Source organism: Cucumis sativus, chromosome 3 (genome assembly GCF_000004075.3).
Source record: "Cucumis sativus cultivar 9930 chromosome 3, Cucumber_9930_V3, whole genome shotgun sequence".
Taxonomy (NCBI): Eukaryota; Viridiplantae; Streptophyta; class Magnoliopsida; order Cucurbitales; family Cucurbitaceae; genus Cucumis; species Cucumis sativus.
The window spans coordinates 34,455,585-34,473,430 of record NC_026657.2 but is presented as its reverse complement, the minus strand read 5'-3'; the positions used below and the strand labels follow the sequence as shown (position 1 = coordinate 34,473,430).

Sequence of the window (17,846 nt, the reverse complement as noted above, 5' to 3'; positions counted from 1 at the left end):
CATAAAATAGATGACACAATATACTCCTTGTACCTAAAATTTGAAATTTATGTTTATATAATCAGTGGAGTTTAAAAAAAAAATACTTTAGTAATTTGCTATTTTTCAAACTTTGATAATTAAAATGTTTTGTTTTAAAAATATACAGAATCAAATAAACAATAAGTTTATAGCTATATTTTATCCTAAAATATACAAATTCGGTAACTATAATTGGTAGTATAATAATCAAATGAGTAGAAATATTTTTAAAAAATTTGTGAAAATAAGAACTTTTATAGATAGATATTTACATTACGATTCAAATTTTGTTATATATTCAAATTTATTTATAAGATTGGTATATATACTAATAATTTGGATGTTAATGATTACATTTGAAGAATTCGTCCATATTACTCCATGGAATGCGTTCAAGGCCGCCTCTTGGGCCCCTACTCAGTCCGACTCATTGAAAAAGGTCGAAACTATGTCATGAAAATGTCGACATTCATCCTAATTCCTCTTTTCCCCAATTTCTGTTCCCAACCTTTACATATTACTTTCAAATATTCTCAAAAATCAATGGAACCGCCGTTCTTTCTTTCTTTCACCCTCTCTCTCTCTCTCTCTCTCCACTTAAGGACACTTAACGAATAAATGTCTCCGCCATGGCCACGGTGCTCCACCTTCATTCCGCCGCCATCCTCAACCGCAATTCTCAGTCAGTGAAATTTTCCTCATCGCCGGTGGCGGAATTGACCGAATGTCAGAGGGATTTGCAGTTTTTCCGATGGGTTGCCGTCGGGCCCAATCTATTTGGTGTCAGGGCTCTGTTTGCTTGGGTCTAGTTATGGTTGAATGAGCTTCTCGCCAGGCCGAATTCAAGCCCAATTAATGTTTCGGCCCATTATCCAAAGGCAAGCATTTCCGAATATTGATAGAAATGGTATTATAATAAATAGTATATGTTTTTAAGAGTTTTTTCTCCCGTTTTGTATTCATTTGATTTTTTTAGTTTTGCATTAAAATTAATTATCTAATAAACTAGTTCATGCCACTTTTACAAACAAAAAATATAGTCTCCATAATTACACAAAGAAACAGAAAGAAAAAAACTCTCCTAAACACAACTTATGTTTTAACTTTTTCATTGTTTTATAATAACAATCCATGATTGCCTCTCAAAACTTAACAAACATAACGTTCCATTTTGGGTAGTTAAAGAAAAATGGAAGATCCAATGAAATCGATAAAGATAGAGAAATGTTTTCAAAATGTTATGTTTGTAGATGGTTAAACTATATTTGAAAATAGAAAAAGGAAAAGGTTTGGAAAGGTGAGATATGGGAAAGAAAGAAGTGAACGGGGGATTTGATGTTTTAGGTCCACCAATACAATAAAATAGAGAGAGCAATAGAAGATAAGAAGTGGCTTAAAAATGCAACATCTGTCATCTTTGTTTACCATACCATTCTTTTTTTTCTTTTTTGAGAGGATAAAGTATTTTATTATAAAAAGTTTGAAGCTCTTCAATCTCTTATTTCTTACCCATTTCTCTCCTTTTCTCACTCACACAAATGCCTCAATATCTCATTTTGTGGTACATATATATCCAACGTTTTATCTACATTGTCATTATTATTCTTTCTATTCTATTCTTGCCTATTGAAAATTAAAACACCAAAAATAAAAAAACAAAACTTTTTGGAACATTTTGAAACATTTTGAGACATTTATTTTAGTTATAGGGGTGAAGTTTTCAAAAATAATAACATAATGTTTGCTATATAGAAAACATTTATTTTGGAATCAACATTCTTAATAACAATTTTTCTTTAATAATAATGATATCAAATTTAAATAATACATTTAAAAGTGTTGGTGTAAATATTATTATTATTTTGAAAAAGAATGGTACGGAAGTTGAGGGAGAAAGGAATGATGTAAACATTGATTTTTTTTTTTTTTTTTATAAGATGAAAGTAATGTGAAATAAGAAGAGCCACATTATTATTATTATTATTATTAATATCTCTTTCTTAATATATTAAATAAAGAGAAAAGAAGAAAAAGAAGATTCTTAAAAATAGGTTGGGATATTATAATTAAGAGAATGTGGAGAAAAGGCATCCCAGGTTAGAAAGAGAAGTTTATACCATTAATTTACCACACCCATTACCATTTTAACTTTTTTTTTTATACTAATTTAATCTTTTAATTTTTTATTGTAAAACATTTGAATTTTTACTCAAATATTTATGAAAACAAAACCTGCCTTTCAGCACCAATTTTTTAAAAAAGATAAAATAACTTTTTTAAAAAAAGTAGTACATTTTTTATTTAAAAATTATATAAAAAAAAAAGAGAACATTTACAAAATAAATTTTGCCTTATATGAAGTGTAAATTTTTTTCTATTTTTTTTTCTTTTCATTTGTGATTAAGTAAAATGATTAGAGGTAAAAGAAATTATAATAAAACAAGTTTATTTTTATTAAAAAGAAAAATCAGAATCAATTCAAATGATTTTTAAACAGCCTTAATCTTTTACTTGGGTTAATCTTTTTTTTTTCCCTCTACACTCATATTTGTAAAGAACTTATTCAACTTATGGAATTGTAATAGTCATACACATTATATACATATAATCTCTTTCAGCAGTGTGTTAAAGCATCAATAATCATATATGAGTTGTTGAACCACTCAAATAGTTAAACACACTTGAGATTCAAATCTTCACTACCACGTATGTAAACATACTGTTAACTAAAATCTTCTCACTACATGGAACAAGGATATGTAGAATCTGGGGCTCGTGTATCGTATCAATGCGTAGGCAGAACGAAATGGTGTAGAACAAATAGATGAGAGAGAAATGTGGAACGCCCAATCCTGATCTGAGAAAGAAGAAGCTGTGGTTGATTGTGGGTTCGCTTTCATTATCCCAAAGGGAATTGAAAGAGTTTAAATGGGAAATAGATAAATATACAAATTTGAATATGATTTATAAAGGCAACCAATACAAAGGCATAGTGCACAATGTCGACGGCTTCCATTAACACCTGCCTTTTCTCTCTCAACAAATCTTCTTCTTCTTCTTCTTCTTCTTCTCCTTCTCCTAATATCATTCGTTCTTCTTCTATTTCTGCAAGGCTTTCCAATAACAACACTCCTCCTTCTTTCCCCAATCTCATCCAAAACAGACCTGTTTTTGCTGCCCCTTCCCCTCTTATCACCCCCACTTGGGTATGTTTTTTCTTTTACTTCCATCTGATCTCCTCTTACATTCTCTGTTTATGTGCCTACTTAACCCATTAATATATACTCAATGTGACTGCTACAATGTATGTCTTTACATATGATCCTCCTTCATCCTTTGGTTCAAGTTTAATGAGTCAACAAATAATGGGTGATTTAACATTATATTCAGAAGATTTTCGTTTTCAAACTCTCTCACAAACCACGATATAATATTCAATTTATGTAGAGACATGCATGGTTCTCTTATATGAATTTGAGATACTTAGATTTTAGAAAGATATATTAAATTGCGATTCACATTGGTGTAGGAAGCAAAAACAGTGAGAATAATTGTCTTATTCTTTTTCTGTCCTCTTTTATGACATTCTAAACTTCTAAATTTGGATTCATGCATAAAATGTATATATGTTTCTCTATTTTTAGAATATAATTATAATATGCTTTACTGTTTGAAGTCTTTCTTTTCTTTTTTTAAGGCACATGATTTCCTTTTAATCATTACTATTATTGTTTACTCATTTTAAGTAACGTTGTGTGTTTGAAAAATGTCCCTTAATTTCCAAATATTATCCCATTTCTTTCTCATATCAAACTCCTCCCTTTACTTTTTATTTATTTCTTTTTTTCTTTTCCACCTAATTCTACGAAAGGGAACACGTGTCTAAATAAAGACCACATAATTTCTTGTAGCATTTACATTTGATATCACATCTTATATTCTTATTCAAGTACTCCGAAAACATTGCCAACAAGAAATTTGAATCTTTTACTTTTTATTATTCTTTATTTAAAACTCAACTGACATCAATGTTTGTCGAAAACAAAGAGATTTATGATTCAAATCTCCTGTTCATCTTTAATTTACACTAAAGAAAAAGTTAGACGTTTATTTCTTTTCATCATAACATAAATGTCGAAATTTCATACGCCACTTGTTTTTTAAAAAGTCATAACGAGTAAAGTGAGTAAACGAGAGGTGGATGTCATCAATAACTTTCCTTCTCTTTGGTCTTTGAATCACATATATATATATATACACACACAGACGTGTGCATGTCATGTGAAACCAACTTCTTCCTCCAACGTGGCAAGTTACAAGTGGTTTTCCAATAGGACACGTGGCAACATGTAATTCAGAGTGTTGTATTTCATAAGTAACCGACATGTAATAACGTAATGCATGGCAGTCTTAGTTCACCCATCTCTCCCATTTCCCTTGTGGCTCATAAGTCAATAGGTTACCATAAATCACATATTACATTAACTTAATATTCTCTCTTTGGTTTAATTTTCTTTCTAAAAACAAATCAAGTTAGTTGGCGAAATTCAGACCAAATTAAACCCTAAATTTTACCAAATATGTATGTGTATATGTAATAATTCCTTAAACCTTTTGTTTTTCATTTCATTCCCTACAACTTTCTTCATTTCAAACTGCCAGTAAACATTTCCATAATTTACATTTTATTTCACAGTTTTGAAACTTAAAGGCTTGTATGGTAACAATTTTGTTTTTAATCTATTTCTCGGTTGAAATTAATTAAGCTTGTTTAAGAAATAAACCCCTTCTTTGTTTTGTTTTGCTTTTTGCTCCACATACCAAAAATATGTTTTCTTCTAGTCAATATCATTATATATGAATATGTATATGTATATGTATGTGTATATATATACTTCTTGTTTGTTGCTAAGTTTTTTATTGGGGAAATTGAATCTTGTAGACAGAAGATATGGCGAATGGTTCATATGAGGAAGCCATTGAAGCTTTGGAGAAGCTCCTCAGGTACCTTGAATTCAATATATTTTTTTTATTTAAGTACTTTTAATTATACCTTATTTATTTTATTTTGTGTATTTATTGGTGGGTGTAGAGAAAAGGGAGATTTGAAGGCAACAGCAACATCAAAAGTGGCACAAATAACAGCAGAACTAAAAACTGCAGATGGAGAAAAGCCAGCCTTTGATCCTGTTGAGAGAATCAAAACTGGTTTCATTCACTTCAAGAAGGAGAAATATGAGTAAATCCTTCAATTTCCCTTTTAGTAGACATGTTTATTTAATTACTTACTTCTATATATGTGTTCTCCCAAACAAATCGATTTTTACTAGTCATTTGACTGTAGTTTTCAAAACCGAATCATACTTCGGTCTCATTTGGTGACTTCTCTCTTTGTTTTCCAGCAAGAACCCAGAGTTGTATGGTGAACTTGCAAAAGGCCAAAGCCCCAAGGTATTTATCACTCTTTTTTTTTATTGGGACATTTTTCATTTGGTATGGTATGAGTTAATTGAAGAAGGGTGATCATTTAGAACTGAATTTAATTTTATAATGTCATGGAAAATGCAGTTTATGGTGTTTGCTTGCTCTGATTCAAGAGTGTGCCCATCACATGTTCTTGATTTCCAACCTGGGGAGGCTTTTGTGGTCAGAAATGTTGCCAATTTGGTTCCTCCTTATGATCAGGTTTTGTTTTAGTTTTACTTCAAATTAATTAATAATTTTTTCTTCCATGTTGTATGTGTTTAAATATGAATCTTGGGCTGTTTCTTTTCGTTTAAAACAGGACAAATATTCAGGAACTGGATCTGCCATTGAATATGCTGTTCTTCATCTCAAGGTATTATTATAAACAACTTCAAATATGCTATTTTTTAATTCATAATATAGATTTAGTGATGAATGATTTGGTTTTGGTGTTGGTGTTGTAGGTGCAATACATTGTTGTGATTGGTCACAGTGCCTGTGGTGGTATTAAGGGGCTTATGACTTTCCCATATGATGGAAAGTACTCAACGTAAGCCTTCTTCTTCTCCATATTCTCAAAACCTATAATTTAGGATGAATAGTGACTTTATTCACAAAACAGTGCTATATTTGAAAATATACTAAACAAGAACAACCAAAAGAAACTTTATAAAACATAAAAGTAGCTTATCCAAACATAACGTTGCTCTAAAATTGGTAATAAACTGATTAGAACTCACATCTGTGATTGAAAACAGTGATTTCATTGAAGAATGGGTGAAAGTTGGTTTGCCTGCTAAGGCCAAGGTCAATTCAGCCCATGGTGGTGCAGACCTTGGGGAACTTTGTACACACTGTGAAAAGGTAAATAAAATAAAAGCAATTTTGGCACTTCATATTCAAATAGAGAATAAGAAAGTGAACAAATGGGATTTCTGTTATTAACATTTGTTTCTTTCATTTATTGGAAAATGCAGGAAGCAGTTGCTGTATCACTTGGGAATCTGCTAACCTATCCATTTGTTAGGGATGGTTTGGTGAATGGAACTCTTGGCCTCAAGGGTGGTCACTACGACTTCATTAACGGAACTTTCGAGCTCTGGGGACTCGAATTCAACGTTACTAAGCCTTTGTCTGTATGAACTCCATCTATTACCGGCGGATCGATCTGGTTTTTCTCACTGATTTTCTTCATGTGATGTACTTTCTTTGTGTAATCGCCTTTTCTAGTATATAAATTGACAATAAATATGAGATGGAGTTCATTAGAAACTCCAGTTCTAAAAGGTTACCTTTTCTTCTCCCTTTTCTGTCATTTCTTTCAATGAGAATGATGCAGAATTTTAAAACTTCTTTTTCTTTTTCTTTTTCTTTCTTTTGCTTTTTACTTTTCACCTTTTTACTCTCTACCAAAAATGCTACTCTTTCTTTGTTAGGTAAAGGATGTGGCCACCATTCTGCACTGGAAGCTCTAGGGACATGTTAAGAAGTCAATCCTGTAAAGATGAGACTTCTTTTTAATAACACACTCTTTGGTTATGTTGAAATAAGGCTGTTTCTTTTCTTCCTGAGGATTGAATCTACCCTTCAATTTGATTGAAACCCGTTTCAGATTCACCCGTATTCTAGGAGTTCCATTTCCTCTCTTTCCTTTCTATTGCTTCGAATTGCATTCAAAATGTTAGATTTCGTTTAAGAGCATATAAGAGTAATACTTGGGTGTAGCCCCTGCTGCACCCTTCTTCACTTCATGCATCTCCTTCAAGGATAAAGTAAATATATAATCTATATTTAAAGAAAACTTTGTTCTTAGCTTGTGATTGAGCATTTGGGTGAGCTGCACAAATACAAGTGCAGCTCCTGATGCAACCAGAGCTCAAATATTTTTCTAAGAAAAACGTAAACCAAAACACGACATTTTTATTTCATCTCAAAATGTAAGATAAAGTACTCTAACAGATACAAATTACCCTGAGTAGAAGAGGAAAGAAAAGGAAAAGTAGTAAAACAAATAAGATCTTTTGAGCAACATCCAAGTCACTATAATGTACAAAGATCTTAGACTATCAGTTTGATCCGTTTCCTAATCTTGAGCTCCAATTGTTTAGAGTAAAATGACAACATGGTCTAAACTAACCATAAATTTGTTTAGTCTACAAGTTGAAAACTTGGAAATATTAAATTATTTAGAAGTCACAATGTAAATATTCTTCATGAGTATCGAGTCAACTTACACATATCTCGACTGATCTCATGGAATAACCCATCTAATCCTACAACATTTGAGTTTCAAGGAAACTTGTAGAAAATTAATTCATAAGTGGCCAATATGGCACAATGTAAAGATTATAGGACAATGATATGGCTTTTCTTCATAGATACGACTATGCTTGAACAAGATATGTTCTATAGACTATAGCACATCAAAGGATAAGGTCCATGAAATCTGAGGGGATAAGCTATAGAGAGATCCTTTTAAATTTTGTCTTTTTTTTTTTAGAATTTTAATTAATCGTAGGGTTACCAAGATTTTCCAAGTGGTTGTTTAAGGTGGGTACTGCACCACCATACTCATTTTTACAAGTATATCAACAACGAAATGGGATCAAAGCCCAGAACTGAGTTAATGATGGCTCGACCCTAAACGCGTGCCCTTCAAAACTGCCATTTGTTTAAAATAATATGAAAATACTTTTGTAGTCTTAAGCTGAGCCGACCATTAGAGCATATGATAAACATGGGAGCAATGAGCATATCCTTAGACTAAACTGTAGGGCTAGCCCCTCTTCAGTAAAATTTTCCAAATACCAAACATCCCCACTTCCTTCAACCTACTACCTTCTTTTAAACGTATAATAAAAATTAAGAGCTTTCTTTGTGTTGCATCACTTCCAAAACTATTCATAGATGTCGGATACAAATTGTTTTGAAAATAGGACAAGATCTTTAGTTAAGAATGAAAGCTCCCTTCTCCATGGTTATGATCGACTAGGTTGTAGGAGATGTAGTCTTGGTTGGCATTGGTCTAACAAAAGACTTCAAGTCATGGTAGCCACTACCAAGAATATCATACCCTAAGGGTTTCCTTAGCAACTAAATGTAGTGGCATCTGATGATTGCACCGTGATAATAGTCAAGGATGATTTGGGGGGGAGGGGGAGTTGACAACGCTGGAAACCTGGAAGATTGAGACAAAACTTGATATCACAGCATAACCTAATTAAATCCTCTATCATTATTACATACACAAGATAAATCCATTACAGAAAATACCAGAGTAAATAGCCACCACAGTTTTAAGGTATTTAGTGTATGGCAATAGGCTATAGAGAAGTGAAGGGGAGGAGATTACCTATTTCCCCCTAAAGAAATCAAGTGCTTCAATTGCACGTTCGAAGACAACATTGTATAGCGGATGGACAGGCTCCAGGAGGTTGGAATAGGGTCCTGCTACTGCCTGGGGAAGTGGTGGGGAATCTTCATTAGACGAGCTGTACTGACACAATGAGAGGCCACTTAGGCAATAACACGTGTGGTAGTAGTCTTTTGGCTTCCCAGGTTTGTCTCTTAGTCCGCCCTCAGGTACCTGCACCCAGGGAATGATAAAAACCAAACCTCCAAATGGAAATACATACAATGAGAGGCCCTGAACTACAAACGATTGTTTACAGGAAATAGATTGTCAAATTTTGGAAAAACAAATAATTATTGCCATTGAGAATCTTACATTAAAAAAATCAAGGGATCTAACAATGTTCACACAATACATGATCTTCTCCTCTATGGGTTTTGAGATGGAATTTCATATTATCTAAGATGGTATCACAGCCCAAGAAGCTCAAAAGGACATTTGGTTCCCCCCTCCCCCCAAAGAAAAAGGAATCCTATCCAAAGGTGAACTGAACGAAGCACGATCTAGAGAATGCATGTTGAGGTTTACACATTGGAAAAATAAAGGGATCTCACAATGTTTACTCTTGGGATACTTGTCTAATTGCCAACTGGTCTTGAGATAGAATTCTATATTATTTGATAATTGCATTAAGCAAAACATAAAATTCTTACGAGGTAAATAACTCATTTTGAAAAAAGAGTTATGATAAATTGATGAATGTATTAAGAAATGGTGAATACAAGGAGACTACGAGTCCTAGTTGTACAATGTTTCATAAAATGAACATCCATCTTGAGAGATGGTCAGTCAATTACTCGTCGTTCTGGAACCAATTTCAAAACTGCAATGTTTCGTATATTCTACTTTACATGAACACTACAAAAATGAAGAAGAATGAAAATAAATATTTTTAATACAAAAAGAATTCCAACCAATTATAGAGTTAGTAAAATAAAAATAAATCTCGAAGGTGTATGGTGTACCTGGGCACACAGAAGTATATATTGCTGTAAGGCTAAGCTGTTGAAAAGAGGTTGACTACTTGGATGCTTCTCGATAAATTCATAACCAACATCATTATAGTTGACCTTTCGAGAAGTATCCGCACCTAATCAAAGGAATAAATATCACAAGATTAACCTCGTTAAGAATGGAATCATGACTATAACCAAGATAACAAGTTGATAAATCAAATATATGGTTTCACACTTCAATCATATACCGACTCCTAAATAATATTCATTCTTTATTAGTTTGGGATTTTCAACAAAATAACGAATAGAATGGACAGTACCTATGGTGTAAACTTAACTCTGGACTTGATGTGAACTGGACACGTAAGAGATGTCTAGTCTTTGTTTACTAGGGAAATTTATGCTTGGAGCAAAAAAATATTTTTGGAATTGTATAGTTCCAAATTTGTGCTTTGCTATTTGGCTGGAAGAGAACAAAGCTAAGTTTTTCAAGAAAAAGGTGAGATATGTTGCAGACGTTCAAAATAGGCTCAAAAATCTAACTTGTTATTGGTCCGAAAAAATTAATCCATTATATTCATGTAACTGTTGTCTTGTTATTATTATTTTTATAACAACTTCAGTGATGTATGAAAATTACAGGGACAAATGAGTTACAAAAGACATCTCCAATTGGACAAAAGAGAATCAAAACCATATGACAAATTACACCAAGAAATATTGATGAAGATAACATGCTCTAAGGATAGATTGAAAACAAAAGCAGAAAATTGATGGCATACCAGTTGATAGATTATCAAAAGAAGAACCTTCTCGAGCATCAGGTTGAACTGATTGTTCATCAATATCCAAACTTAATCTTTTTAATAGTGAGCAAACGCCTCCCTGTTGTCATAAATCAATCAAATGAAAACCAAAGAAACGCTGAATCAACAATACCGAAACTAACCTGCCAAAACGAATAGCAGCCATCAACCAACTTATTTGTTCTTCCCTGAAATCCACACTCTAAACCAGCTTGACGAAACACCACCCAGTCCTAATGTATTGAAAGAGATTCCAATATTATCCATAACATGTAGCATTGAAGCCAAACAGCATGGTCTTAATACAAATGAAGGCAGGATTAGCAATGGCGATTAATTTTCCTCAGCAAAGTCTTACAAGTAAACTCCGCAAGTCCAACCGGTGAACCTCATTGATCAGAATCAAAGTAGCCAAACCACAAAAGGTATACCTGATGAGGTCGATATATTAATTATGTACAAAAGAAAAAAGTTTCCCTAGGAACGTGAAAAGATATTCATAGTGTTGAGCATTAAAAAATTGGTACCCATTACTTCCATGATATAGTGAATCTTCAAATTATATAGAGATTGAACAAACATTCATATCTTTTATCATCCCACCAATGAAAGCTGGAGAACACAGCATCCAACAAGATAAAATGAATAAAGACAGAAAAACATACCCACCATGAGCCTCAGATCCAGGTTCTCCCGCAATACCACCTTCAAAAGTTTGACAACTGCAGAGAAAATTAGCAAACATTTAATGAATAACACGCAATAGCAGACTGATTTAACAAGTTTACAAAAAATTATAAACATCAAAACACAGCAGAGCTTGTCAATTGTCCATCTCACTCCTTCAAGAAGCATTAATTGGAGAAATAAAAGAAAAATTACATGGAATGGTTATTCTAGCTAATATAGTAATTTTTAACCATGGCAGATTTCAGTAACTGCTCAAAATTTTTACTTTCAGCAGATTGTTGACTTGCTAAAGGTTTTCAATCCAACCACTGCGACGTTACATCCACTTGACAGTGAAAATTTCAGCACAAACTCTAATTTAATATCCCAGCTTGAATAAATGAAAAATTATGGGGAAGACCAATGCTTCATGCAAAAAGTTTTACAAAATGTTCTTCCAAGGGTCATAAAGAACTTGAACCATAATTACAGAAAGATCCGTAAAACTTGCACCAAGTAAGATCCACACGATGAGGTTTTCCACAAGGTTGATGGATTTTTCTAAACTGAGAAAGACTCCCCAGTTTCTTTCAAGTCAGAGTGTCCAAAATTAATGCTCTAGCTTGGTGCTAACAGAAACTTCTTGTTTTCTTTTTTTCTGATATTCGTGAGTGTCCAGGCTAGCTTACGAACACCACAACTAGTTTCACAGGACAATCCCCTATGCTACAACATTTAGGTGTCAAGGAAACTCGTAGAAAATTAATTACGATGTTAATGTAGGTGGCTAGGCTACCATGGACAAACCGATGGCATTTTAGCCATTTATTGAGACTTTGTCTCCTTTTATATCACTAGGCCAACCCATGATGGTTGTGCTAACAGAAACTGCTTAAAAAGATGACAACTAGCCACTGAGAATAAGAGAGAGGTGGTCAGGGATTTACTGTATTTATTCTACTCTTGTTTCTCAGTTGTTTTAAAAAAAAAACCTATAGGCATACAGGTTCATAACATGCTCCACAAACTATAGGCACGCAGACAATACTGAGTTCTAGGAACCGACCTTTGAATGTAGTTTCCCACATTTTGAACTAGTTCATCATCCAAGATGTTCAATATACTGGCAACCTGAAACAAAACTCTATAAATGCCAGTTGCTGCACTGATAGAAGCAGTTAAAGGGCAAAAAGTTTGAATTGAAACAATGGGCATTTCTTCGTCACAAGAATTCGTCTCTATCTCAACATTGTTCAGCTACAACCTAAAGACTTAATGTCACCATCCTTGATATTGTTCTATGACTATATGCAACACAATTATTAATGAATCATGATTCATGAATGATCATTTCAGCAAATATAATAAAAAATTGCAGTATATTCATGCAATTAAATGCACTATCTTCATGCTGCAATATGCCATTTTCAATTTTAAAGCCCTGAAAACATGCAATTTGCTCAAATAACTGGAAATTGCATGTGTGCACATGCACACTACAACTAATTACATCCCAACCCAACAATAAGATGCCGACTTACAGAAATTGCAGTGTAGCAAGCACGGACATCTATTTCTCCTTGGTCATGCATTCTGATAAAATGAGCAACAGACAACATTAAAAGGGAAAAAAATGAAACTCAACCATAGAATCATTTAAGCACTAATTATTGACCAATGAATATAGAGTTGCTGACCCAAGGAGCCATTGCATTTTCTAGAAAAACAATGAAACAAAATGGAATCCTAACTAGGACCCTCAGGATAAGCTAATAGGATTATTTGATACCTGAAGCCTCCACTAGGATGCTTCATCTGCAGCAAAAACGTGTATAGTTTATGTCTGAAAGATGTTTCATTGATAATGTCATATCACTGCAAAATTATTCAGAAAAGCAACTGATCCCCTGGTTATAAACTGACCACCTATTAATTGACGACAAAGCTTCATGACTCCCCAATGTGACAAGTGAGTTCACTGCAGCATAAGTTGTTGCTAGGTGAGGTAACTGTGAGGAACCAAAGAGTTAATGAATCCACAGATATTAATAAATTCAATTAGATTGAGAACTGCAAAAGAAAAAACTAAACGTATGCTAATTGTGCAGATTAACATGATTTAAAGTACAATAAATGTTATGCCTGGTCTTAGGTGAGGGATACGCTCAAGAATATTCAGTTAGGTTGTCAGTAGAAACTAGTCTATAAAGATGGAATGCAGGTGGGGAAGAAGATACCAGATAACTCATTAGAGAAGGAAGAGGTTCAATCGTCTCAATATTCAGTACTTGCTGACTGTACTTAAATAACTACAAAATCTAAGAAATCCAATTACTTTAAGAAAGTCCTTAAAGGCTGTCCAATTTGGAGGCGTGTGCTCCAAAGCTCTCAAAATTGTGGTGCTTTCTAATTATTCTTAGTATAGTACAAGTATCTGCTACCCTTCTACATCTAAGGTTCCATAACATAACTCATCCATATGTATGCAAGTGATGGACGTTCACATTGCACACTGACACAGCGCACACAAAAAGCCGTAAGTTTGTAGTATGGAAGAATCTTGGAAGCATTGTACAGATTAACTCCTAGACCAATGCACTAAGTTGCACAACCTATGCAGAGTATAACATGGTGATTGAACATTTTCTATGCTCCAAACCCCATGTTTCATTTCTCAGTCGTTTTAATGCTGAACATTTGACTAGTATGTCCACACAGCTGCATTTCTTTCTTCAACAACAACAACAATAATAATAATAAAACCCTCTTTTAACAGCAATCACATACTAATAATAGCATAATTTTTCTATAGAAATGAATATGAAATTCACTTGCCTGTCCAGGTCCACCTCCATATCCACCACTTGAGTCCTGCAAGAATGAGAAACAAATACATAACAATTTCAATAGTCAGAGTTTAAGTGTTCCAATCTAGCATTAAGCAAGAAATTTCCACGCATGCAGTAACTTGTTCAAATAGGTAAACAAAGACAACTATCTGAAGCAAAAATAAGGAAGGAAGGTAATAAAGGCTAATAAAATAATAATAATCATTCTAGGATATACTCAAATCTCAATTAGCAAGTCTAAGTCCACAAGCTGAAGGATCCCAAATGTAAGAAAGATCCGTTTGTAAATGGTGAACAAGAAGAGGTAGAATGACAATACTTGACAACGATTAAGAAAGTCAATGGCCCTAGCCTCCAGTTCAGCATCTACAGAGTCTCCCAGTAGAGCAATAGAATGCAGGATCCAATAGCAAATCCACGGACGACTACAAAATGTCAAAAAAAGGAGAGGGAAGGGACTTAAATAAGCTAAGGATTTGATACATTATAACTACACAATCAGTCATATACTATATAAATAAATGGAACGACTAGGGGTGATCATTAAACCAGAAACTTCGACACAAGAACTTTACACTCGGATTGTCTTCACAGAACCTTCACTTGACCATGACTAATTCACTAATTCTTAGGAGACCAGGGCCTCATCAACACAACCTAACATTAGTGTTCTAGAACCAGAATTAACACAAAGAAAAACTTGTCTTAGATATGCATAACCCAAGCAACAACAAAATGTCATAAACAAGTTACTTTTCCAGCTAAGTTCCAATTTCAAAATGATATTCACTAACAGTTTTTTTATAAAAGCAACAACTTTCATAAAGATAAAAATGAAAGACTACACCAGCATAAAAAAAACAGCAAACAAAAACAGGAGCCCAACTACAAGAAGAGACTCTATTTATACAAAATATAACCTAAATGATCGTTACAGAAGGTCTTGGAAATGGAAGCCTAAATGAGAACACGAAATCTAAAATGGGACCACACCTCACTAGTATCTATGTCCATCTCCTAAGAACACAATGAAACGCAAAATTAGTCTGCTCCATTATGCACAAATCATTCTGAGAAGAGACGCAACAGAATAAAATACTCGGCTATAAAAATAAAAGTTCAAATGGCCTTCAAACACACGTCAAACCGCGCCAAAAACTACTTGCAGAGTTTAACCCACTCAAAAAAAAAAAAAAAATCATTTAGGAAAAAAAATGAATTGCCTTAAGCAAAGACTGCATAATAATTGAAGAAACGAACTCGACAGCATACAAGAAAAAGAGACTTACTTGGCATCCAATACGCGAAATGAGGGTCCTAGATGATTGAGACCATTAGTAAGATATTCGATATGATTTTCACGCTGAAGCTCCAACCTAGAAACAAACGAAATTTATTAAAAACCAAAAGCGAAATACACCATCTCCACTTGAAACAAATGATTAGAAGTAAAAAATTCTCCTAGCTTGTTACATGAATTCTTGAGCGCTGCGAGGAGCCCGTAAGAAAAAATCGTATATCCGAGCAACCTCATATTCCACCATCCTTTGATTTTGCTGCGTCTCCGTAAGCTTCTCCAGCACCGGCGCTTCCATAACTGGGCGTCCGAAGACAGTACACTGGGACGAAAGGATTCTCCTTGGTTCTGCCTAGTACCAACTTCACAACGACGAGCCGATTATCTTTGGCGCGAGATTCCTACCAACCCTAGATCCTCGGGTTCACGACCCGGGTACGGATTTAACCCGTTTCAAATCACCCGGTATTCTTTGTTTATTATTGTTTTTTTCCTTTTGTAAAAACTACATTTCCATTTATAAATTTATATATACGTATGGGCCACTCTCTCTTTTTTCCTAAAATCAAAGATAACGGAGGAGATTGATAATAATGATCGAGTCGAAATTAGAGTTGTGATGTCTTCGTCCCGTTAAGATACTACAAGAAAGTTGCATGAGACAACAACAAAAATATATGTATTGAAAGATTGAAGAAATTGATCGAGAAAGATGCATATCTCATACAAAAAGTTAGGTCATATTTCAGTACTGGTAAGACTCATCATCCATTGTTGCATCTCTATCTCTAATGGTCATCACGAATTCTCTCGACTCCTTCATCACCATATTCGACTTGTTGTTGAAGTAATGAACGCCCTTCCATATTGCTTCTAAATATGAAGATATTGAGATTGTTGAAGCCTTGCTGGAGAAGAACATGAGTGTTTGCTTTGTTCTTCATGATAACAATGGCTTCATTTCTCTCCACTATTCAATAATATCAACAAATAATACATATAATGAAAGAGTTGATAAAAGCATGACCAGTATATGTACAACATGATGAAGACTTTCTAAACACAGTTGATGACTAATAAAATACTATTTAATGATGCACAAAGTAAGGTGAGTAGTTTGATAAGGCTTGTGGATAAGCACGGTTATTTTGCTATTTTAAAGTAAAGCAACACAAATGAATATAAAATTATTAGAATAATTGTTATTTTAGTGTCACGTCATTTTTCCGTTAGTCAACTAGCCATCAACTTTAATCGAGAGATTGTTTAGAACTATTTTCCAAATATCAAAGACTCAAGTGTTACTTTTAAAACCTCATGAACCAAATAGACAATAAAACACTAAATCTAAGGGACTTTGACTTAGTTTTCTTTTTAGAATTTCAAATTTATCCTTCAGTGCACATGATTCCAACACTAACCATAGTTATTGGTATAAAAATTGATAACAATTATTAATGATAGAAATGGATAGTAATTATAGTTTTTTTGTGGTAGACTAATGGTATTTTAGTCTTTTTACCCAATTTTGTGTTATATAATTATTTTATCTTTTAAATTAAATATTATATTGTTTTTTTTATATAAAAGGCCATCTATGCACTGCCCGAAGATAAATTTGTGGGCAGTTGCCACGTTGGAAAGATTGTGTTGGGCTGTCGGCCCACCTCCACCAGATGGGCACTTCATAGGTCCAGCCTTTTCGAAAGTGCCACGTCAGTATTCGGGCCCACCATATCTCCATATTCATTCCCCCACCAGCCCACTCTAAATGACAAATCCAACGGTCAAAATTGGATGTTGTTTTTATCGACGTTTACTGTTGAATTAATTTGCAAAACAAATTCATCTATTTTAGCTTTCCGTTTGTAACCAAATTGAAACCATTTTTCTTTTTTTCCTTTTTTATTTTACAATAATTTACATTTTACCTAAACAATATAAGTTTTGTTTTTTGAAAATTTAGTCCATTTTCTTCAATTTGTTTTCAATAATTTATTGTCTTACTATAAAAATTATATTCTAAGCCACAGAATTTAAATTATTTTTGTTTAGTAGAGTTTTTCTATTCAGTTTTTCAAACACAATGATAAAAAGTAGGAAATCCTAATTGGTATGGATTTAGTCCGTTTCTTGTAAACTAATGTTATATATATATATTAAAAATTATTGACTTTTCAACTAATTACGTATAGAAAGATTTACCATTTTCTAAATTAAAAATGACACGTGAGTGTTAATTTTTTAGTACTACAAAAGAGTATCATATGCACTTATGTATACACTTTTAAATTTGATTTTAAAAGTACTAGCAGACCCATGTTAATATTAGTAGGTCTCATCTTATTCTTAAAAGTGTATTGACGTGAC

At 33.3% G+C, this 17,846-nt stretch overlaps 2 protein-coding genes across 3 annotated transcripts; one reads left to right on the top strand and one right to left on the bottom strand.

Moving 5' to 3' along the window:
• The first annotated feature begins 2,973 nt into the window (after positions 1–2,973).
• Positions 2,974–7,110, top strand: LOC101213998 (carbonic anhydrase 2). Of its 2 annotated transcripts, none has more exons than XM_011653977.2 (10): positions 2,974–3,227; positions 4,964–5,025; positions 5,114–5,260; positions 5,424–5,472; positions 5,590–5,706; positions 5,807–5,860; positions 5,952–6,037; positions 6,246–6,351; positions 6,465–6,623; positions 6,924–7,110. In XM_011653977.2, the coding sequence occupies exons 1-10, from the start codon at positions 3,021–3,023 to the stop codon at positions 6,960–6,962; spliced, it is 1,026 nt and encodes a 341-aa protein (XP_011652279.1). In that variant the 5' UTR covers positions 2,974–3,020; the 3' UTR covers positions 6,963–7,110. The 2 variants fall into 2 exon arrangements, with proteins under 2 accessions (XP_011652279.1, XP_004141091.2); XM_004141043.3 differs by having other exon boundaries at positions 2,975–3,227; positions 6,465–6,658.
• Positions 7,111–7,389: 279 nt separating this feature from the next.
• LOC101213752 (protein farnesyltransferase subunit beta) lies at positions 7,390–15,923 on the bottom strand. The gene is made up of 15 exons (XM_004141042.3): positions 15,653–15,923; positions 15,469–15,555; positions 14,499–14,604; positions 14,166–14,201; positions 13,257–13,339; positions 13,120–13,173; positions 12,872–12,923; positions 12,397–12,461; positions 11,327–11,383; positions 11,020–11,092; positions 10,805–10,894; positions 10,638–10,740; positions 9,865–9,989; positions 8,840–9,073; positions 7,390–8,665 (listed from the first exon to the last, which is right to left on the bottom strand). Exons 1-14 carry the CDS (start codon positions 15,772–15,774, stop codon positions 8,840–8,842), a joined length of 1,287 nt encoding a protein of 428 aa, XP_004141090.1. The 5' UTR covers positions 15,775–15,923; the 3' UTR covers positions 7,390–8,665.
• Positions 15,924–17,846: the final 1,923 nt, after the last annotated feature.